Source organism: Herpailurus yagouaroundi, unplaced genomic scaffold, assembly GCF_014898765.1.
Source record: "Herpailurus yagouaroundi ecotype Mexico unplaced genomic scaffold, PumYag 160, whole genome shotgun sequence".
Classification (NCBI taxonomy): domain Eukaryota; kingdom Metazoa; phylum Chordata; class Mammalia; order Carnivora; family Felidae; genus Herpailurus; species Herpailurus yagouaroundi.
In genome coordinates, this window is record NW_024412401.1 from 21,332,358 (window position 1) to 21,355,850 (window position 23,493).

General features: G+C 44.5%; 1 protein-coding gene and 2 long non-coding RNA genes across 6 annotated transcripts in view; 1 reads left to right on the plus strand and 2 right to left on the minus strand.

The window, feature by feature from the left end:
• Positions 1 to 3,917, minus strand: part of LOC121034671 (uncharacterized) — a 17,528-nt gene extending 13,611 nt beyond the window's left edge. The window contains exon 1 of the long non-coding RNA XR_005792555.1: positions 3,817 to 3,917. This is a non-coding gene — a long non-coding RNA (uncharacterized LOC121034671). The remainder of the gene's footprint in view (positions 1 to 3,816) is intronic.
• Positions 3,216 to 17,264, plus strand: CLTA (clathrin light chain A). 4 transcript variants are annotated; one of them, XM_040481682.1, is made up of 6 exons: positions 3,216 to 3,319; positions 5,345 to 5,462; positions 10,200 to 10,311; positions 14,614 to 14,667; positions 15,837 to 15,872; positions 16,832 to 17,264. In XM_040481682.1, the coding sequence occupies exons 1-6, from the start codon at positions 3,299 to 3,301 to the stop codon at positions 17,001 to 17,003; spliced, it is 513 nt and encodes a 170-aa protein (XP_040337616.1). In that variant the 5' UTR covers positions 3,216 to 3,298; the 3' UTR covers positions 17,004 to 17,264. The 4 variants fall into 4 exon arrangements, with proteins under 4 accessions (XP_040337616.1, XP_040337617.1, XP_040337618.1 ...); XM_040481683.1 differs by lacking the exon at positions 15,837 to 15,872; XM_040481684.1 differs by lacking the exon at positions 14,614 to 14,667.
• Positions 15,209 to 18,159, minus strand: LOC121034670 (uncharacterized). The gene is made up of 2 exons (XR_005792554.1): positions 18,050 to 18,159; positions 15,209 to 16,164 (listed from the first exon to the last, which is right to left on the minus strand). It is a non-coding gene; the product is annotated as an uncharacterized LOC121034670 (long non-coding RNA).
• Positions 18,160 to 23,493: the final 5,334 nt, after the last annotated feature.

The window sequence follows — 23,493 nt, forward strand, 5'->3', positions numbered from 1 at the left end:
CCCCCCTTTCCCTCTCCCCACCTCCCCCACTTGTGCTTACTTGCCCACCAGCCTGCTTGTGCTAGTGCTCTCTCAAACATTAAAAGAAAAAAAAAAAGTCTGAGAAATGGGGCAGTCATGTGCTGATGGTAGTAATAGAAATAGACTAAAAGGGGTCAGTTGGTCAATGTTTAGTTAAAATGTATATCCTGGGGCACCTGGGTGGCTTAGTCCATTGAGCATCTGACTCTATCTCTGCTCAGGTCATGATCTCACGGTTTTGTGAGTTCAAGCCTCACATCAGGCTCTGCACTGACAGTGTGGAGCCTGCTTGGGATTCTCTCTCTGCTCCTCCCCCACTCTGCCCCTCCCCCACTCATGTTGTCTCTTTCATTCTCAAACATTAAAAAAATGTACATCCTGTGACCAGCAATTCTATATATATATATATATATATATATATATATATTTAAGTTTATTTATTTATTTAAGTTTACTTATTTATTTTGAGAGAGAATCTTAAGCAGGCTTGAGCTTCTGACTCTTGATTTGGGCTCAGGTCATGATCTCAAAGAGTCATGGGATCAAGCCCTGTGTCAGTCTCTGTGCTGAGTGTGAAGCCTACTTAAGATATTCTCAGGGCGCCTGGGTGGCTCAGTCGGTTGAGTGTCTGACTTTGGCTCAGGTCATGATCTCACAGTCTGTGAGTTTGAGCCCCGCGTCAGGCTCTGTGTGCTGATAGCTTGGAGCCTGGAGCCTGCTTCGGATTCTGTGTCTCCCTCTCTCTGCCCCTTCCCTGCTCATGCTCTCTGTCTCTCAAAAATGAATAAATGTTAAGAAAAAAAAATAAAGATATTCTCTCTCTCTTTCTCTCCTCCCCCGCCCCTCTCCCCCACTTGCACACTCCCTCTAAAAGAAAACAGGGAAAAAAAATCAAGCTTTATTAAAAAATATGAGAACTATGTTGAAATAAGCAAGAACCATAACCAGCCGTTGAAACATAGATCAAAATCCATGAAGGTAGGTAAATGCTTAGATCCTGGCTGTTTGTATTCATGTATCAGATGATCTTTCCTCTGACTTCCTGGCCTGCTGAGGTATTGCACCACTTTTGAAAAGCTGATTATCTCATAAAACATGCATTTATTATTTTTTCTTACATATCTTAAAAAATCAAGAGAGAAAATACTGTCATTAATTATTTGCCCCTTCAAGAACACCTTATCTTTCAGGGAACCCTACACCTATTTTCAGGTCATTTGTGAAGGGCTGATACATCTAGGTTTATTGTAAGGATTAAAACTTAACGTGTATAAAATGTTGGACATGGTGCCTGGCACCTTGGAAACAATAGTTTCTTTCATACTAAAAAAAATGAGAATTTAAGGACATAGATGAATGAATTCCAAGAAAGCATATGTTGTAGGAGTCTGGTTTCACTGAAAGCAGTTGCCATGGGTGTGCTAAAGGGTAGAAGCCGATGGGCTGAGCGTTGAAATTATATATTTCTTTCTTCTTTCTCTCTTTTCCTTTTTTTTTTAAAAAGTGTCTTAGGGAGATGTGCTGGGGAAGTAATCTATAAAAGTTTTCAATACTCAAAGCCAAGAGGAGAGTAATTGGGAGAAGCAAGAGAACCAAAAGAATGGATAAAAATGTTAGGGTTGGTTTGGAAAACAGGCAGTTCGAGTTGGGTTTAATTAGGAATCAAGAGCAGAGGAGTGGTTTAATGAAATCTTTGCCTGTTCTTGAGGGAAGGATGAGAGCATCCTGCCCCAGGCCTCGAGGAAAGCCCTGATGTTTCCATAGAGTGCCTTCTGAGGGCCTTGTTGATGGTGGCCCACACTAACTGCTTGCTTGGCGTTCTTTCACTGTTCACTGTTTTCACTTGGGTTCTTGTGTCTTTTAGGTTCATCTCTTATCTTCCGTCTCTCGCCCCAGGCGACAAGATGGTCGTTGTAGTTTGAAAAAATTGGATACATGATAGAAGTCCTTCATAGTAGGTAGTAGATGTAGGTCGGTCAGCAGCTACAGAGTGCAGAATGTGTAGGTGGAAGCTACATTTTTATGTTGCCTGGATCAGGGCTTTTGAAGGAAGGCAGAGCAGCCACTCCACAGGAATGGCATTCAGTCTGTAGATTGCCTCTTAGTGACTGCTTTTGGGTCAGGGCAGGGGTTAGGATGCAGGCTGATCAGGTAACTGAATTAGTGAGATACAGAATGGAGTTTAAAAAAAAAGTGGGACGGGGATCCCGGCAGATAGACCAGAACACGCTGTATGTAAAGGCCATCCTTTCATAGAGGCCCATCATTGCCAGGTCGTCCGTCTGCCTGCCTTCATCCCAAAACCTGGACATCCTGGTTTGCGGAAATTTTCTTACTTAGTACTTACTTGTGTTTTAAATATGTTTAGCTTGTGGACCACTGTTTTGTTTGTTTTTAATTTTTTTAATGTCTCCTTGCTTGCTTGCTTGATTTATTTATTTAGACAGCAGTCAGCGCAGACTCCGACACGGGGCTCCACCTCACGAACCGTGAGGTCATGACCTGAGCTGAGGTCAAGAGTCTGATGCTTAACCGACTGAGCCACTAGGCACCCTTGGACCACCATTGTGTACCATATGGATTGATAGTCTCTAGGTCTTACTTGAAAAGGCATTTTTTACATTTCTCAGATGGACTTTCTCATTTAGCTCATGAGTAATTAATTAATTGTGCAAGACTGGATGGTACACCATACTTTGAGTTTTTTGTAACTTGTGTCCTTGCAAACACTGATTTAATTTGGTATGCCCGAATCTTACTAGCCCAGGCTAATTCCAGGTAGTCTGGAGGAATTAGCAAGAAGTCAGGTGTAGACCCTTGGGTCTCTATAGGCACAGGATGGAGAGTTCTTACCTCCAAGAAAGCACCTTGGTTTGAATATGAAGCTGCATGTCACTGCTGACTGGATGATTCTAGGGCCCACTTTTGCTTTGCCTTCTCCAGAACTTTCATAGACAGTGTTGCTCTCTGAGATTCTTCTGCCAGGCGTCCATGTGTTCTCTTTCTAGGCCAGAAGATCAAAAGGTTTTGAACTAGGGGCTTGGTGCAGATTTTATCCACATTTTGGTGAAGTAATTTGTGTATAAGTACATCTTGATTTCATTAAACAGGAAGTCATTTGTTCTGTCTAGTGCCTAACAAGGGATAGTATTAGTATAACTTACAGTACCTGCAGCATATAGTATGGTATTATATGCCAGAGTGCTTTGGCCTAGCGTTTGACCAGCCCTGATTGATAGACTGAATTTTATGTCTTGCAGATGCTGTTGATGGAGTGATGAATGGCGAATACTACCAGGTACAGAGTACTCTGATTATGTTGAATGATAGTGGTCAAGGCTTCCTTTCCTGTGATTTGAATTCACTGATCTAGAAAGGACTCCACTCTTTTGACTTTCCGAGATGTATTAGTATTGGGTATGTTACCTGCTAGAATGGAAGGATTTGAAGAGAAGTGACATTGATAGAGCCTTCTTCTAAAATGTTACTGATCTGGCCCTAGTGTTACCAGTTTTATTCTCCAGAAATGAACCTTCGTGATGGTGATGGTAGCAGTGACTAAACACTATGTGCCATGTACCGTGTCAAGTGTTTCTGCTTAATCTCTAATTTTCTCAACAACCTGGGGAACCTGTACTATTGTCCTTCCCACTTTACAGATGAATAAGCTGAGGCACAGAGAGAGAGTAGTCTAAAAGTAACAAAGCTGGTATGTGGTGGGGCCAGCATTTGAACTTTTGAGATGATATTGGGGGTGGGGGTGGCTGGAATTTTTGGTTACTACCATTATTTTACCTCTTCCTCACTAAGCTTTCAGTTGCTACCCCAACTTGGATTACCTTAAACACAGCGAAGTTTTAGTAGTTTATGTAATTGAAGTGTTCTCGGACTCTGGCCGCCAAGCATGCATTTTTGTGCTCTAGCTTTTTTCATGGTGGTCGAATGGTGGTCACAGGGCACATTGGGCTTCACGTGTGCATGTCCTTTTATCTAGAACAAGTGGAGGTTTCTCCTCTTCTCCCAAGCACCCAACAAGAGTTGTGTGTTTCCTTCTGGACCAAGTGGAAGTAGTCACTATAGCCTTGGGGGAATAGCATGATGCTTTGCTTATGCCTGGGTTTCTTCTGCCCATCCCTCAACCAATTAAAGAAGGATGTTAGTCTAATTGGTTTAAACCAAGGATGGACTAATTTTTTCGTTAAGTACCAGGTCGTAAACATTTTAAGCTTTGTCACGAAGGTCTCTGTCAGACTACTCTTGCTGTGCTGTGAAAGCGTCCATAGACAGAACATAAGTGAATGGGCACGGCTGTGTTCCAGTAAAATGTAATTACGAAAACAGGCAGCTGGCACGGACTCTAGTTTCCAGTCCCTGGTTTAGAGCTTAATCCTTAGAGTGAGACACAACAGCGTTCAGATTCTGGCTCTGTCCCTAACTGGCTGTGAAGTGGACATGTCAGTTCTGTGTCTCAGTTCTCCAGCTGTGAAATGGGAAGAAAAACTTTGCTTGGGGGATAAAGCGTTTATGTGCCTGACACGTGGAAAGTGTTACTAAGTTTTGTTTGTTTGTTTTTTAGTTACTAATATTTTAAGTAACTCCCCTTCCATCCTTTATGGTCTGGTTAGGTTAATTTGGAATTTACTTCCTAGTTCAACAGGTGAAAAATCTAAAAGATAAATCTCTTAAAGATTAAATTCTGTTTGAGTCTTTATCAGTGTATCAGCTGTCAGACCTTAGCCACTGTAAAAGAACCTGCCCCCCTACCCCCCACTTGTGACTCATATTTGCTTGCCTTTTTATTCTTTTCTTTGGTGTGACTGTAGGGACTGCACGTTTTCTTTTGGACTCTTTTACCCAGAGTTCTCACATTTTGGTTAGGTGGCATTAAGTGATCTTTTTCCTACATTGTATAATGGCATTTAGAAGCCTTAGGTTCTAGGCCTTTCTGGGCTGTGTATTTACCTTTGTTACTTTGAAGATTCCACAGAAGTTGTGTGTCAAGTGGGGAAACAAAAACCGTTAACACTGTTTCCTAGGAAGTCCATTATTACCCGCCTCCCCAATTTTCCTCTCTCCCACTCACATCCCATTTATTAACAGGTAGGATAAAAACTACCTCCCTTGTAGATTGTAAGGATTCTGTGCAGTAATGTTGAAAGCTCCCTATTGGCACGTGAGGTTGTGTTGTTGCTTTTAAAGGTAATCCTTTAACATTTTACAACAGCCTCCGTGCTGTACATAACCAGGGGTTCTGCCACGGATGAAGTGTGTTTCAGGAAGGAACGTCTGGTACTGATAGAACACAATTGTGTTTTGTGTTAAGGAGAGTAATGGCCCAACAGACAGTTATGCAGCTATTTCACAAGTGGATCGCTTGCAGTCAGAGCCTGAAAGTATCCGTAAGTGGAGAGAAGAGCAAACGGAACGCTTGGAAGCCCTTGGTAAGGAATCCCTTTACGTCCTTGGGTGTCTGTTTTCAGTGTGATAGTTGACCTTGACTCTTACCCTTTTTAACTAGAATTAGCCATAATGTCCTTGTCTCGTATTTGGGAAGATCTCTTTTTCAACCTAAATAAAGGCCCCAAGGCCACCCGCATGGCATGGAGACGCTTGATCACAGGCCATTGTGTGAGGATTAGGGCAGCTCGGAGAGTCGCCACTGGCCACCGAGTGCATCCTCTCAGGAAGAGCAGAGCAGTGCTGTGGAAAGAGTCCTGAGCTTGGAGTAAAAGACTAGGTTCAAGGCCCAGGCTTAACTCTTACCAGCTCTGGGCACTTGGTTGCTCAAACCTTCCAGTGTCTGTTACTTCCTCTGTGGAATAAGATCAGTGTTACCAACCCCAAGGGTAGTCCGGGGTGGTATTTATAAGGGTGTTGTATAAACTTGTAGGTATCCTGTCCATGTGAGAGACTCCAGAGTCCATTTATCATTTGAAGGCTGAATTTAAGGTAATGCTTTAAGAGGAAAATGTAAATTGTAGGAAACATGTACAATTTTGTTTTCCTGTTCTGATAGCTCTGTAAGGTACGTTTTTACCTCTGTAGGTAGGTGAGGAATGGGAGAATCCCAGGATAAGTTTTTGAGTCACTTAGCTAAGAAGTGGTGGAGTCACAATTCAGCTCAAGTCTGCCCTGTTTCATAGTCCAGACCCATCTGTCCCTTAGTCACATTGCATTTAGTGAACACTATCCCACCAGGCAGGCCCAGCCCAAGATCAGTGCCAGCTGGCCTGGCCTTCGGTGAAGATCTGTGTATGGAGTGTCGCTTTTGGTCAGGATTGGGAGGCTTGGTATCTGTACTTGGGAGTTGCAGAGGTATGGCACAGTGTGGACATAAAGCCATGGGGCAGTCTTCTCAACTTTTCATTAAAATTTCAAACAGAATAGTTGAAAGAAGAGTAAAATGAACTTGTGTGTACCCCCTAGATTCACTAATTAACATTTTGTCATATTGGGTTATCTTTATATAAATGTAATGTGTGTGTGTGTGTATGTTTTATACACACACATTTCTGGTCCACTTTCAGATACGTCACGTATTTTATGCCTAAATATTGTGTATCTAGAAATAACGATGTTCTTCTGTGTACCCACAATGTCAGTGTTATTCTTTCTTGGGAACCACTGAATTAGTAAACACGTGAGTCCTATTCTTCGGTTGGGGTAGTTGACACCTGGAAGTAGGACCGAGTCTGTTATTTCTCCAGTCCAATTTATGTGACTTTGAGATCAAAGGACACACCTCTATTTGAACCTTTATGGCACTATCCAGTAGTAATTTCTTTGATGATGGAAATACTACGTTATCTCTGCTCTCCAGTGATGGTAGCCACTAGCGACATGTGGCTGTTAAGCACGGGAAATGTGACTCGTGTGACTGAGCAGCCGAATTTTAAATTTTAACAGCCACGTGTAGCTAGTAGCTCCTGCATCGGATAAGATGAAAATTGTCCTCGTGGTGCCGGCAGCCTTGGTCCTGGCTGCTGCTTCTGAGTAAGCTGAGAGGCAAGACTTAGCTGGTATTAGTATTTTTCACGCTTCAGAACCCAACTTATCTTTTCCCTTTCCCCAAAGTTTAGTAGAGTTGTCTTCCATGGAGGGAGTACACTTTTGGTGTCTGGAAGAATGGCGTTTTTTCAGTTACCAGATTGGGCACCTTGGGAATGTTCAGTGAATTGTAGTTTTCTTAAGATGCTTTTAAAAAAAAAAATTTTTTTTTAATCTTTATTTATTGTTGAGAGAGAGACAGGGTGAGCAAGGGAGGAGCAGAGAGAGAGGGAGACACAGAATCTGAAGTAGGCTCCAGGCCCCAAGCTGTCAGCATAAAGCCCGACGCGCGGCTCGAACCCACGAACTGTGAGATCATGACCTGAGCCAAAGTTGGATGCCTAACCGACTGAGCCGCCCAGGTGGCCCCTTAAGATGTTTTTATGAAGGAAGTCAAACATGTGGCTTTGCAGCTGAATTAAATTGGTCTGTGAACCTTAGGTGTTTTTTCAGTTTTGTTTTGTTTTTTTTTTTCCTTGCAAGAACTGTGAGAAAGCACAGATGCTAAAAATAGAGAATCCATGTCAGTCGTTTTCAGCTTAGCTGTTGGCTGTGTCCTCAAATAATTTTCCTTTCCATGAGCAGTAATAGGGATTGCCAGAGAAGACAGCCGTCCATGTGCCCTGCTCTCTAAGGGGACTCTTCATCCTTCCCTCCCTCTTCTCCTGCCCAGATGCAGAGATTGTATTGCAGCTTAGATCTCTGCCCTGTTGTACTAAGCATTTAAGAATTCTAAATTCTTATTGCTAGTGTCCCTTCATAAATCTGTAAAAGCAAGTAGATGATTTAAAGAGGTGGTTTTATGCAGCGACTACAGTCTGCAGATCACAATTTTTATTTAATTTTTCAGAGAAATAACTTAAAAAAAATCATCATTAGACTACACACAAAGGCAAATACTCTGCAGTCAAAAAGTAATGTTTTAGAAGTGATTTCACCACTCTTGAAAAGGTGACCTTCAATTTTAACCTTGGTACTCTTTGGTTTCTTGTCCACACGCACTGCCAGCTCACAGCATTTCCCGTCGCATCGTGGCGTTCTCCATTTCACTTACACGACAGGCTACAGGCTAACAGCTGCTTTAGAATCCGAAACTTTTGGAGAGTTTTTAGGTGCCAGTAGGCTATTTCTAGTAGTTACAGACACAGCCTTTTCTGTAGGTTGTTACTATAAAATGTGCTTGCAAAGGCCCCAAAAATGCTCCCAAATGCTCAGTTTCTTTCCTTCAGGGGGTGACTGGCCACCACCGCTGCTTTGTAACCTCCTCGAGGATGCTACTTACAGGTCGGGCTCTGGCTCTGTGCTGTCCACTCTTTTCTGGAGCACTGGTGAGCACCTTCTAGTCACATCTTGTGATTTTTTTTCTAGGCTTGCTTTCCTTGCCATCCTTCCCTTTGGACGCAGCTTAATGAAGTAAGAACGTGTAAGCTTTAGAGGCAGATCTGGGTTTGAATCTTAGCTCTGCCACTGACTTTAACCTTTAGGAAAAGTTACTCAAACTTTCTGAGCTATAGTTTGTCTCAGTGCTGAGCATGGGTCTAGAGTTTACCTTCTTGGGATTGTTATAAAGATTAAATGAGGGGTGTATTACAAAACACCTGCGACAGGCACTTGGGTGGCTCAGTCGCTTAAGCATCCAACTTCAGCTCAGGTCATGATCACGGTTCGTGAGTTCAAGCCCCACATTGGGCTCTTTGCTGACGGTGCAGAGCCTGCTTGGGATTCTCTCTCCCTGTCTCTTTCTTTGCCCTTTCCCCCACTCGTGTGTGCGCACTTGTTGTCTTCTCTCTCAAAGATAAATAAACTTAAAAAAAAATTCTTTTAAATAAAAACACCTGCCAGAGAGTATTTCCTTAAGAACATGTTTAAAAGTGAACTCTCAGAGTAACTTCAGATGCCAGCTGCATGTGACCTGCATTTCTGTCTCCCGCTCTCTACTGACTTGGTCTTTTTAGCTAAATGTCTTAGTGAATACTTAGCTGAGAAACTTAATGTTTGAGAATCCAGTATGGCAAACCTAAGTTTGCGTCTTCTAATTTCTAGAACCTTTTGGATAACTGTTAGTGATCCCCTACCCCACCTCAACCCCCAGCAATCTCCATTAGTTTCTTTTTTACTTCTGTCTTAGCTCTGCCACAGACTCACTCTGCAATACAAGCAGGAATAGCTATTTTGTGGTCCCCCTCAACATTTACCATCTATATTCTACCGCCTATATTCCTGAATCTTCTCTACCTCTGGTAATTTTAACAACAGCTCCCTGCTTTATAGAGGTGTTTCTACCATTTTTAGTTAAAAGAGAGTGCCACCTTATGTTTTACAAAACCATTGGTTGTCAAACCTAGGCTGTTAAATATAGTTTGGGAGAAGATGTTGTTAGATGATGTAATATTAATTGTCCACCCTGAACTGATATTGACAGCATTATTAAAGAATGGTCCATAGTTGTTTTTTCCCTGGTTGGTGCCCCCAAAGGCTTTTTTCTATTAAGAAAGTATTCCTGGGGGCGCCTGGGTGGCGCAGTCGGTTAAGCGTCCGACTTCAGCCAGGTCACGATCTCGCGGTCCGTGAGTTCATGCTCTGTCTCTCTCTGTCCCAAAAATAAATAAACGTTGAAAAAAAAAATTTTTTTAAAAAGAAAGTATTCCTGGGGCCCCTGGGTGGCTCAGTTGGTTAAGCGTCCAACTTCAGCTCAGGTCATGATCTCGCGGTCCGTGAGTTTGAGCCCTGCGTTGGGCTCTGTGCTGACAGCTCAGAGCCTGGAGCCTGTTTCAGATTCTGTGTCTCCCCCTCTCTCTGACCCTCCCCCGTTCATGCTCTGTCTCAAAAATAAATAAACATTAAACAAAAAATAGAAAGAAAGAAAGAATTCCTCCCCTACCCCACCCCCAAAAGAAATCCCAAAATTAGTGAATCCACTAATGTCAGTGGATTGAGATAAAATATGAAACCCCTTGAATGGAATCCCTGAGATCAGAGACTGGATGTACAAACAGGGAAAACAGAATTTTGTCTTCCCTCCTGCCTAGTCTCCCGCCAGCACACAGCAGTTTTAATAAGACTAAAAAATTTATGGAGCAGACTTCGATTTGTGTTTCGCCTCATTTTATTTCTTTTCCTTCCCTTCAAAGATGCCAATTCTCGGAAGCAAGAAGCAGAGTGGAAAGAAAAAGCAATAAAGGAGCTAGAAGAGTGGTATGCGAGGCAGGACGAGCAGCTACAGAAAACAAAAGCAAATAACAGGTCAGTCCCCGGTGCTGCCAGCACTGCTTGCTTTCCAGGATGGAATCAAATTCATTTCCAGTGGCCAATGTAGTTCTCACGTGCTGCCTCTTTTAGTGTGAAATGTATTTGCAGGTTTTGGAAAAAGTACTTGAAACATAAAGGTTGCACGTCTCTCGGGTCTCATGAGCTTAATCCAGCCTGTCCTTTAGCCATCCCAGTTGTAGTGGATTTAGCTCTTCAGCTAAGAGTTTGGTTAATATGTGTTGCTTGTATCGGTATGAAGCAGCAAAAGGGAAAGTTATGTCATGGATTAAGTCCACGTGCAGAAACGTAACCCTGAAATGAAGGGCTGCGTTATGAATATACCAGGATCTCAGTACTTTGGGGATTATAGACTTGGTCATGTTGCAGCCCCTAAATACAGCCTTGCTCTCTGAAAGCTGCTAGGCAGAGGGGCCCGTTAGCAGGGAAATGTGCTTTGTAATTCAGTAGCCAGGGATGTTCCGACACGGTGACTTGAGAACGAAGGGTCCTCCGCGTACATCTGAAAAAATTGACCTAAGATTGACCTTTTGAAAGTGCTCTTTATGATGTACTCCCTAAAGTTGAGGGAGAAACTAAGCGCCTCCTCCTCTCCCCGCCGAGCAGGAGCTGTGGTCTCCATGCTCAGTCTGCTTGGAAGTAGCTCAGAGAGGTGGAGGCAGCACTGCTGGCCTTGATGTAGGCCAGTGGCTCGCCTTCCTGCTGCATCCCGAGCCCAGCTCTCAGACGGTCGCTTCACTACCTCAGTGGAAAGAGAGGCTAGACTGAGCCTGGGGATAGTTGTAATTTTCAGGGTAAAGCGCCTTCTTAGGTTCCTGCCTCAGAGGCAGAAGTTGGTTTAAGTGCTTTGGTCTCTGGCAGCTTCTTGCTGGAAATCTGCCAGAAAAGAGGGAGCAGACCGCTTTGCCAGCCAGCCTGTGCCATCGTGGGCACCTACAGCAGAACAGATGGACCGTTGTGTGCGGTAGGCTTCGGCTGCCTTTCTCTTGTTGGCCATAGTTGGTTCTGTTGGCTGTGTCTTAAATGCCAAATGGGAGCCTAGTCCTGGCCCCCTTCCTGTGGGGAGGTATTTTCTAGGAATGCTTCTCAGGTTCCAGTGAAGTTCTAATACGGTGGGGACTGCCCTCTGGTCTTCACATTGAGTTGCTCAGGGTAGCATTAACTACCAGGGCTTCTCCTGAGCTTGTGGTCATTTTGAAGTGCTGACAGGTCCAGGCTGCTTTATTCTGTGCTCATTCCAGATGATTTACCACAGATACAAGTTCACATCTCTAAAGGGAGAGGAGCGAGTTCTTTGTGCAAGTACCGTGTGAGGCCCCATTTATTCTAGCAAGTTGCCCGGGAGTCCGTCTGCCCTGAAGTACTTGGTAAAACCGGGCTGACCCTCCCTGTTCAGGGTCCCTGATGTGTAAACAAGTTGACATACAGATTCTCAGACTTAAAAAATTATGGTGGGAATAGGCTTCTAATTGCGGAAATTTTTTCAGGCCAGTTTTGCTAAACTGTAGCCCTTCTGGAAAGAAAGGGATTGTCTGTATACAGTATCAGTTATCCTTGGAGTAAGCACTCCTGTTTTCAGGAGCTCAGTCTCTAAGGTTTAGTCCCTCCAGGCATCGGTTTAGGGCTTTGGTACCTTTCTTAGAATCGTAGAATGTCGGGTTGGATGATGTCATAGGTGAACTTCCCAAGTTCCAGAGAGGGGAAAAGACTTAAACTTGCCACTCCTGGAGAATGTGTAGTTGTTTCAAAACCAGGTCACGAAGTGCAGGGCAGACTCTGAGTGTGTAAAACTGGAGGCACGTGAGCCGTTGTCACCAGGGTTCCAGGATAGAAGGGGTGGTTTTTACATCTTACTCGTTAGTTTTCATGGACTAGCATGGGAGCCGTTTAGAGCCACCGTGGGGAACTTCTTCCAATGGCACACACCCCCTCCTCGAGATTGTGACATTGTTGACCACTCCCCCTCCGTGTTTGATTCTCTAAACAGCATCCTGTGGGACTAAGTCCCATTTATATATGTAAAGGAACTCTGTTCGTAGGTGAAGAGTGAGTATTTTGAGAAAATGAAGTGTTCGTTTCAAGCATGTGCCCTTCTCTCTGGATGACTTTTGTAGCAGCTGGATTTTTAAGGGGGAACACAAAGATAGGTAGAGTAGTTTGAAAGAAGAGATGCGGTGGGTAGCAAGGGCCTATATTTGAGTGTATCGTCAGGCCTCCTGACTTCTAGGTGCCCCAAACTAAAACCTTCTAGGTGCCCAGGCGTGGTGCTGGGCAGATGACCGCAGATCTTGTCTTCACTGCATCTGTAGACTGGTGTCAGTCCTCAGATTGCATCTCCCTGCTTTTATCCCAACTCAGGGTGCAGATGCCACTGCACAAGAGCCATCAATTATTAGTGACAGCCTGTGGAAACAAATTCCTCCTCCACGGGAGCCAGTCAGGACAGTGTGTACTCCAGACCAGCCGCAGACCATGTTCCCTTCCAAACGGACAGAAACATTTCCCCTTTTACAGGGGTCTCTGGTGCTAACTTTTCCCCTCTTTCAAGACTTCTAAAAGCGGGCAGACATTTTTCCCATGCCCCGTTGGGGCTATTGATGTGGGTCACCTCTTGAGCACCCTGTGGTCAGGCCCAAAGGCATTCCTCCTCCCTCCCCCTGCCCCCTTTCCCACAGGCTTCCATGAGGATTGCTGCTTTCAGGCCCTTCTGTCTGGTGGGTGAAGAACAAACAGGCCACTTAGATGATGATTTTCCATTTGTCCTGCTTGTCTGTAACCCGACCCGGATGGGGCTCTGCTGTCACTAACAAGCTCTTTAGTCTTGGGGCTAACTGCAAAGGAACAGAAGCCTGGCATTCAGGCTTTTGTTGTCTTAGTGATGCCTCCACTGGAGTCACTAAACCTTTATTTTCTTCCAGTAGGAGTAAGCACAAACTGAAATTGATTAGGTTTAGCCCTTTGTGTAAACTAAAAGGATTATGGGCTTACAAGCTGTCTGGCCTTTCCTTTCCCGCCCACTCATTCTGCCCACAAACAACTCTGTTTTCCTGCTGACTCACTGAGAGTTACAATCACATTTCCACAAAACACCTCCTATGTATAAACCAAAATGGGAAAGAAGGCAGGCTGTGGGTGCGTCTAAAAATAAACTGAAATAAAATTACTAGAATTTCCCTTTAAATAAATAAGTGACCCTAGGTTAATAAACAGGCACGATTTTCCTTCAAAATGCCCCTCCCGCTCCTGTGCCCCAAAACCAGCCTGGCAAAGGACAGGGTAAGATTTCCGCAGGGAGGTTCCCTGCCCACCCACAATAGATGGGGTGGGCTGGCTGGGCCCAGGGATTCAGCCTGGGGCAACAAAGTCTAAATAAGCCAGCCTGTCTGTGGGGGTGTAAACTCCTCCACCCAGCGTGCCCCCCTTCCCTTTCTGTCCCACAGAGCCCTGCCACTTTGATCCATTCCTGGTGTGAGTGAGAGGGGAAGGGAAGTTGGGGTTTCTGGACTGAGCGGACGAACCAGCTTATTTGGGGACACACAGGAAGACGGTGCCAGAGCCAGGACCCTGGGCTGCAGTCCTTTCCGCCAGACCACTTGTGTCCGGCAACTTTTTCCTCATCTGTTCCCAGAATACTGAAAACTGATCCCATTGAGCCAGGGTGGTTCACAAGCAGTAGTTGGACAGTGGCTTTGGGGCCTAGCGTGTTTGGTGTCGGGCAGCTGGCAGCGTTCATGCCTAGCGAGGCTCCCTGAGGCTGACGGGAAGGCGGCGTGGCTTCCCGGTCATCCGCCAGCAGGGAAGAAGCCTTACTGCACAGTGCAGAGAGCCAGGCCGGCCTGCTTCCGAGTTCTGCCGCCTGGGGTTGAGCAGGTTGCTTCATCTCTAGGCCTCCTGTTACCTGATCTGTAAAGTGTTGGTGAGACCACGTCCTAGTGTTCTCCTAGGTCGTTGGGGTTGAGGATTGGATCGGATGGATTCGGAGTCTCTAAAAGGGCTTACCTGGAAGCGGGCGCTGAGAAAGGCTCGCCGTTGTCAGGAGAAGGTGGGGAAGGAGTTGGCAGGGCTCCCTTGGGAGAACCCGCCCTTGGGGAAGGCCAGCGGAGGACCTTGCCTGCTGGTCTCCAGCACTTGAAGCCTTGCTGGGTGAGGACGGAGCCTTGGGAGCAGCGCCCTGGAGCACAGTCATGCCTCTACTGTGGATTTGAGATGTTTCTGCCTCTCAATGTTCTCTCTTTTTTCCTGCCTGCTTGCCTGCCTTTTGGACCTCTTGCTGTCTAGGGTGGCAGATGAAGCTTTCTACAAACAACCCTTCGCTGACGTGATTGGTTATGTGTATGTTGCAAAACTAATTCCTTTTCTTGTTTTGATTCTACTTTTTGTTTAGAGTTAATGTTCCTGTTATGTCACAAGTTGCTTTGCTTTCTGAATTATTTCAGATTGGCACTCTGGGGATTGCCTAAGAGTTATAAGGTTGGGGGTATGACCCATCGATTTGTCTTGCAGAATCGTGACTCCCTTTAACTCCGATAGCCCTTTTGCACATCCAGGGTTTTGGAGAGAAGGAAGCAGATTCCCTTTTAAAATGTGGGTCATTTGTGACCTTGTCTGGGAAGGCTGTGGGATGGGGGTGGGCTCTAACTTCTTGCTACCTACCTGCCCTAGGTGGGGACGGGACGTGTCCCCACCTGGAACAGGTGGAAGCTCTGTGGTTGGGAGCTATTGGGGGGGGGGGGGGGGGGGCAGGATTTCCTACATTTAATTCTATAGAACGACATGTGGGGTTGGTTTGCTTCTCCCTTGGGGCAGCAGAGTCCAGAGCAGAGGAGGTTGTCTCATTGGGTAAGGGGGGAGCTCTGTAATTATTTCTCTATGGTTTTATATGTTGGAAATTGTTTAGTGGCCACCTTCTGATGCCCTATCCCCCTAGTGTGGCACAGAGAGGCCCCAAGCTTTTTAAGGTCCAGATGGCCAAAGCTGTCTGGTGTGGGCCACTGTGGTTTCTTCTTCCAAAGAAAACTACATCTTCTCTGGAAAAGTACTTAAGGATTCTTGTTTTCAGAGCAGTATTGCTGTTTCCTTAAGAATTAGGACTAGCTTTTGATACAAGGGAGATGAGGGTAGAAGGGTGGACAATAGGCTCATGGCTGTAGAGCCTCTTAGGGCCTGTGACCTTTACACGTTCATCCCTTTAGAATACAGAGCGGGGTTCCCTGGGTCCCCAGATGCATTTGCAATGAGATTTGTGAAATGCTGGACTTACAGGTGGTGTTGGATTGATTTTTTGCACATTCTCTCTGGAGTAGAAATGGAGACTGGAAAGGTCGAGTCTGGGTTTGCTGGGCAGCAGGGTGGCCCAGCAAAGCCAGCTGCACGTTCCCAAGTGTAGCTAGAGTGGCAAGGGCATGTCTAGCTTACTGACCATCTGCATTGAGCTCATTCTCATTTTCTATATCTGACCTAAAGTTTCTCTCCTTGTTTCTTTTCTTCTCTTCACCTTTAAGCACAAACATAAACCATCCTTGCTACAGCCTAGAACAGTTAAGTAAACCTTTCTCACTGCCCCTAACTGTGTGTGCCATGAAGTCGCAGTGTTGTAGTGGCTCTGGGCTTCAGCAGTGTCTGCCACGGCCATCCCTGTGAGAGTGCCACCCCCCGTCCCCACAGACCAGTCATCTCCATTGCTTTTGCTTTGCCCGTGATGCTTGTCGGAGTAGATGAATATAGTGTGTCTTCCCTCCTCCTTCCGCTGTCCTTTCAGGCTGTAGCTCCCACCAGTTCCCAACTGGGGGGTGGGCTGACCTTGACGTGAAAGATCGTTGGAGCAGCATCCTAGCAAAAAGCAACTGACATTGATTGGCTGTTCAGCCATCAGATGCCCACCCCTTCCAGAGAGTGCCCTGAGTGGCCCAAGGCACCCGGCTGGAGGGAAAATGGCCAACTTTGAGCTGAACTGGACAATGTCCTAACAAACCCCCTTCCAGAATGGCTTTAAGTCTCTCTAGTGCCTGCTCGCATGGGAGCTTTGTCTTGAATTCCTTTTGATCTGCCCTGTTTCTCTCCGGTCTTAGGGATAAATCCAGAGGCTATCGTGCAGTGACCGGTGGGCTTTTTAGAAGTCTCTGAATTTACTTGAAACTCAGTAGAGCCCAACATAAACCACTGTTCACATTCTTGACCAGCCTGCTGCTTTGCTCCTGTTAATGAAGGCAGTGCATAGCTGGCCAAGGACTTGCTTTTTTAATGCTCTGTGTCAACAGAGACAGAGAGAGAGTGAGCCCTGCACCAAACACCTGTATTCCAACATTTTACACAGCAGTCCCGGCCCCTGTGCCTGGGAGAACTGGCCACGTGTCTGCTCCTGAATCTGACCCGAGCCAGGCAGGGGCTGTTACTCTTTGGAAAAGCAGATGCCATTCAGTCAGGCATGAAGAGGCAGCCACCAGGTAGCTCACAAGGGGTTCTACATTAAACCAACATCTTTCATTATTGCTTCCAGGGCAGCAGAAGAAGCCTTTGTAAATGACATAGACGAGTCGTCCCCAGGCACTGAGTGGGAACGGGTGGCCCGGCTGTGTGACTTTAACCCCAAGTCCAGCAAGCAGGCCAAAGACGTCTCCCGCATGCGCTCTGTCCTCATCTCCCTCAAGCAGGCCCCCCTGGTGCACTGAAGAGCCACCCTGTGGAAACACTACGTCTGCAATATCTTAATCCTGCTCAGTGAAGCTGTTCACAGTAATTGGATTAATTATGTTGAGTTCTTTTGGACCAAACCTTTTTGTCTTTAGAGTTGATCATTGTTTGTGATTGCATGTTTCCCTCAACTGTGTTCTCCCTGGCATTCAGAGAGGAGGGGGAGGAAGCCTCCCAAAGGTAGCCTCAACCTCTACTTTTGTGCATTATTCTGAGAATAAATTTGTTTCAGAAACAACCATGAAGTCTCATTATTGACCTCAAGATACACTGCACGTTGGAGTAAGATTGGAAAGGATGATGGATTTCCTTTTATCACTTCTAGCACTGAGGAGGCACAGCCACGGAGTGTCCATTCCCGCTCTGAACTGAAAGAGCTCCAAGTTACTGCCATCTGTATGTAGTAGGATGCTGTGGAAGTTTCTATTTGCAAAAAGGGAGTCCCGTGGCTGAAAATTAACCTCCCATTGCTCCCCAGAGAGAGAGCTGTGAATCTCCTTACCAACCTAGATATTTTTCCCGGCCGGCTCTTGTCACTGTCCCCTACTCTAGGGGCTTGGGTAGTATTTTTCACCAGGGGTCTCTCTGGGGTATATATTATTCCATCGGATTGACCCAGTAAACCTGAATCAGGATGGCATTACTTTGTGGCTAGCCCTGTTACTCTGAATTTCCACAGCACACATTGGGGTCTGTGCCAGCCCTAGGACTCCACTCTTGCACTTGCCAAACCCTTCATGTAGGCCTGGCTAACCAGCACACTAGGCCCGTGTGCTTAAATTAATTAAAATAACATTTCCAGCCCTAGATTTCATATGCTTAATGGCTGCCTGTGGTTAGGTAGCATCCCAGCCATCATCACAGAAAGTTCTGGACCATACTGATCTACACGACCGGTAGCACTAAGAGACTGTGTACTCCATTCAGGCTTCAACACGTGTTATATGCCTTTCAGCCTGTCACATTTTAGGTGATAGTTCAAGCAACTAATAAAGCCAAATCAGAAATACATGCTTATAGTTACCTGATACTATTTCCAAGTTGGAGACTGCTGTAAACTCCTGTAATACCACCCAGGAGGGGTAGTAGATATTGCCAAGAAGGAAAGTTCACCATCTCTCCCGTGGTAATTGTATCTGGAGGGGAGAGGAACCTTCATTACTTTTCTGCCCATGTCCCCGCCTCTCTCGAAGTGCTTAGGTTGGGCATTCCTTGATCTGGCTCACATTTCTGGCCTCTGCTCACTCCTCCTTCAGCCACTTTTGATTGCAGTCAAGTAATCACTCGCTGTTCAACCATTTATTACTTCTGGACCTTGCTAATGCCATTCAAAATGTCAAAATCCATCTTAAGAACCAGCTCAAAGGTCGCCTCCAAAATGCTTTCCCTTACTCCCCTCGGTGAGCTCCCCTGGCCTTCTACGTGGGGCAGCTTACCTTTTGGTATTCTCCTGGTGGCAGTATCTAGGCTGGTCTTGCCTCTCTCACACCAGATGGGCTTTCTGAGGGGAGATGTGGCGGTTGTAAAAGATCCATAAAGTCTGACATTCCCCAGATCAAGAGGTGACTGGTTGACACGACAAAAGGACTGCTCTGTGACTTCCAAAGCTAGATCAAAGGCAACACAGCTTACAGCTGGTCTGTTGGAACACGCAAAGCTACACAGGCTGGTAAGTCCTTGAGTCACCCGGAAGCCAATTCTGTGAGGAAGCCCAGACCAGCCCACACAGAGAGATCCTGAAACTACAAGCAGAAACGTCTGGCCAGTCCCTCGTGTTCTAACTTCCCGCTAGCCCAGCTCTAGCCGCTGTAAATGCAAATACATCCAATACCTGGAGTCGGAACTGCCAAGTAGAGCCTTTCCTAAATTCCTAGTCCACAGAATCCGAGAGAGAAATGATTACTCTTTGAACCTCTTAAGTTTTTAGGGTGGTTTGTGACAAAGCTGTAGTAACTTAGAATTGTTCCTGATAACCTGCATCCCCCACATGGGGTTTCATAAAAAGGAGGGAGTTCGGTCCATGGACTCAATAGAGTGTTCAACATTTAGTTTCAAACTTCTTTCTTTGGACCACTTTGCTTTTTATGTCCAATTTTAAATGTTAACATAGTATTGGAAGTCCTAGCCAGAGCAATTAGACAAGCAAAAGGCACCCAAATTGTCAGTTTTTGCAGATAAAATGACATATAGAAAACCCCAAAGACCAAAAAACTGTTGGAACTAATAAATTCAGTAAAGTTGCAGAACACAAAATCAATACACAGGAATCTTGCATTTCTGTACACTAATAACTACCAGAAAGAGAAATTAAAATAGTCCCATTTATAAAACGGCATCAAAAACAAAATACCCAGGGATTTTTAAACAAAAACATGAAAGACCTGTACACTGAAAACTGACATAAATGAAACTGCAGACAAATCAATGGAAAGCTACTCCATGCTTAGGGATTGGGCGAATATTGTTAAAATGTTCACACTACCCAAAGCAACCTACAGATTCAATGCAATCTCTCAAAATTTCAATGGCATTTTTAAAAAACACCCCTAAAATTTGTATGGGACCCCGAAAGGCTCCAAACAGCCAACACAATCTTGAGAAAGAACAAAGCTGGAGGCCTCATGCTCCTTAATTTCAAACTATATTATTACAAAGCTATAGTAATCGAGTATTGGCATAAATACAGACCTAGATTAATGGCACAGAATAGCCTAGAAATAAACCAATGAATGTATGGTCAGTTAATTTACGACAAAGGAGACAAGAATATATAATCAAGAAAAGACAGTGTATTCAATAATTGCTGTTGGGAAAATTAGGTCACTTATCTTACACCATACACAAAAGTTAGCTCAAAATGGATTAAAGAGTTGAATATAAGACATGAAACCAGTAGGCAATAAACTCCTTGACATCAGTCTTGGTGATTTTCTGAATGTGACACCAAACGCAAAAATGAAAAGTGGGACTACATTAAAATAAAAAGTTTGTGCACAAAGGAAACCAACAAAATGAAAAGGCAACCTAACGAGTGGAAGAAAGTATTTGCAAATCATATCTGATAAGGGTCAATCCAAAATATGTAAAAATTCCTATACCAGCAGAAGAAAAAACCAAACCCGATTGAAAAATGGGCAAAGGATTTGAACAGACATTTTTCCAAAGACATACAGATAGCCAACAGCTAGCTAGATGCATCGATGCTCAGTATCCCTGATCATCAGGGAAATGCAAATCAAAACCACAGTGAGAATGGCTATTATCAAAAAGACAGGGGGCACCGGGGTGGCTCAGTCGGTTAAGCATCTGACTTCAGCTCAGGTCATGCTATCACAATCCGTGAGTTCGAGCCCTGTGTCAGGCTCTGTGCTGACAGCTCAGAGCCTGGAGCCTACTTTGGATTCTGTGTCTCCCTCTCTCTCTGCCCCTCCCCTGCTCATGCTGTCTCCGTCTTAAAAATAAATAAAAACATTAAAAAAAAAAAAAAACAACGGGGAGAATGTGGAGAAAAGGGACTCCTTGTACTATGTTGGTAGGAAGCAAATTGGTGCAGCCACAGTGGAAAATGGTATGAAGTTTCCTCAAAGATTTAAAAATAGAACCAATGTATAGTTCAATTGCACTTCTGGGTATTTTAACAAAGAAAATGAAAAGACTAACTTGAAAAGATAAATGCACCCCTTCTTCACTAGAGCATTATTTACAATAGCCAAGATCTGGAAACAACCTGAGTGTACATCAGTGGATAAACGGATAAAGAAAATGTGGTATCTGTGTACACATACATGTACACGTACACAAACACACACATACACACACACATTATTCAACCATAAAAAATGAAATACTGCCATTTGTGACATGGATAGGCCTTGAGAGCAAAGTCAGAAAGACAAATACCATATGAAATATCCACTTCTAAGTAGAATCTTAAAAAAAAAAAAAAAAAAAAAAAAAAAACTCCAAAAACCATGCTCATAGAAAACAGGTAACACACTGGTGGTCAGGATGGGGAAGGGGTGGGTGAAACGGCTGAAGGGAGTCAAAAGATACAAATTTCCATTTATTGAGTCATGGGGAAGTAATGCACAGTGTGGCAACTATAGTTAATAATACAGGCCTACCGGGACTCCTGGGTAGCTCGGTCGATTGGGTGTCTGACTTCAGCTCAGGATGTCGCGGTGAGTTTGAGCTCTGTGTTGGGCTCCGTGCTGACATCTGAGAGCCTGGAGCCTGCTTCAGATTCTGTGTCTCCCTGTCTCTTGGTCCCTCCCCTACTAATGCTCTGTCTCCTCTCTCAAAAATAAACAAAAAATAAATAATACAGGCCTACCTTGTAGATATTGTAGGTTCAATTCCACACCACTGCAATAAAGGGAATACTGCAATAAAGTGAGTCAAGTGAATCTTCTGGTTCCCCAGTGCAAATAAATGTTTACATTATAATACTGTAGTCTGTTAAGTGTGCAGCAGCATTATGTCTAAAAACATACATATCTTAATTAAAAAATGCTTTATTGCTAAAAAATGCTAACCATCATCTTAGCTTTCAGTGAGTTGTAATCCTTTTTCCTGGTGGAGGGTCCTGCCTCAATGTTGGTGGCCCCTGACTGATCAGGGTGGTGGGTGCTGAAGGTTGACGTGGCTGTGGCAAGTTCTTAAAATAAGACAACGATGAATTTGCCACATTGATTGACTCTTCTTTTCACAATTTCTCTGTAGCATTTAAATGCTATTTGATATTCGCCCACAGAACTTCTTTTGAAATTGGAGTCAATTCTCTCAAACCCCACACTGCTTTATCAACTAAGTTTATGTAATTTCTAAATCCTTTGCTGTCATTTCAACAGTCTTCACAGCATCTCCACCAGGAGTAGATTCCATCTCAAGAAAACACTTTCTTTGCTCATCCATAAGGAGCAACTCCTCATCCATTAAAATCTTATCATGACAGTAATAGCAATTCAGTCACATCTTCAGGCTCCACTTCTAATTCTAGTTCCCTTGCTATTTCCACCACATCTGCACTCACTTCCTCCACTGTAGTCTTGAACCCCTCAAAGTCATCCATTAGGGTTGAAATCAGCTTCTTCCAAACTCCTGTTAATGTTGATATTTTGACTCTTCCCATAAATCATGAGTGTTCTTAATGGCACCGGACTTGGTGAATCCTTTCCAGAAGATTTTCAATTACCTTTGCCCAGATCCATCAAAGGAATCACTATATATGGCACTAGAGCCTGATGAAAGGTATTTCTTAAACAATAAGACTTGAAAGTTGAAATGACTTCTCGACCCATGGGCTGCAGAGTGGATGTTTTGTTAGCAGGCTTGAAAATAACATTAATGTCATTGTACCTCTCTATCAGAACTCTTTGGTGACCAGGTGCCTTGTCAACGAGCAGTGGTATTTTGAAAGGAATCTTTTTTTTTTCTGAGCAGTAGGCCTCAACAGTGGGCTTAAAATACTCAGCAAACCATGTTGTAAACAGATGTGCCGTCATCCAGGCTTTGTTCCATTTACAGAGCACAGAGTAGATTTAGCATAATTCTTAAATGCCCTAGGATTTTTGGAATGGTATATGAATGAACACTGACTGGTTCCAACTTAAAGTCACCAGCTGCCTTAGCCCCTAATGAGAGTCAACCTATCGTTTGAAGTTTGAAGCCAGGAACTGACTTCTCTCTAGCTATGAAAGTCCTAGAAGACATCTTCTTCCAATATATGGCTGTTTTGTCTGCATTGAAAATCTTTTGTCTCATGTAGCCGCCTCTGTTAATGATCTTAGCTGGCTCTTCTGGATAACTTGCTGCAGCTTCTGCATCAGCACTTGCTGCTTCACCTTGCAACTTTATGTCACGGAGATGGCCTCTTTCCTTGAACCTCATGAAGCCACTTCTGCGAGCTTCCAACTTTTCTACTGTAGTTTCCTCACCTCTCTCAGCCTTCACAGAATTAAAGAGAGTTAGGACCTTGCTGTGGATTAGGCTTTGGCTTAAGGAAATGTGGCTGGCTTGATCTTCTATCCAGACCACTGAAGCTTTCTCCATACCAATGATAAGGCTGTTTCGCCTTGTTACCATATGTGTGCTCACTGGAGTAGCAAGTGAACTTTTTATTTCCTTCAGGAACTTTTCCTTTGCATTTACAACTTGGCTATCTGGCGCGAGAAGCATAGCTTCGGCCTGTCTCGGCTTTTGGCCTGCCCTTCTCACTCATTTCTAGCCTTTGAGTTAAAGTGAGAGATGTGTAACGTTTCCTTTTGTTTGAATACACAGAAGGCATTGTAGGGTTATTAACTGGCCTAATTTCAATATTGTGTCTCAGGGAATAGGGAGGTGTGAGGAGGGAGACAGATGGAGGAACGGCGAGTCAGTGGAGCAGTCAGAACACACATATTTCTTGGTTTAAGTTCACCATCTCATATGGGTGCAGCTTATGGTGCCCCCAAACACAACAGTAACATC

What these genes read in the sequence shown, in the direction of transcription:
- CLTA (XM_040481682.1), top strand. Translation starts at nt 3,299, where the DNA reads ATGAATGGCGAATACTACCAG. An exon ending in TGAATGGCGAATACTACCAG is followed by an intron (nt 3,320 to 5,344) that starts GTACAGAGTACT and finishes TTTTGTGTTAAG; the next exon opens with GAGAGTAATGGCCCAACAGA. An exon ending in GGAACGCTTGGAAGCCCTTG is followed by an intron (nt 5,463 to 10,199) that starts GTAAGGAATCCC and finishes TTCCCTTCAAAG; the next exon opens with ATGCCAATTCTCGGAAGCAA.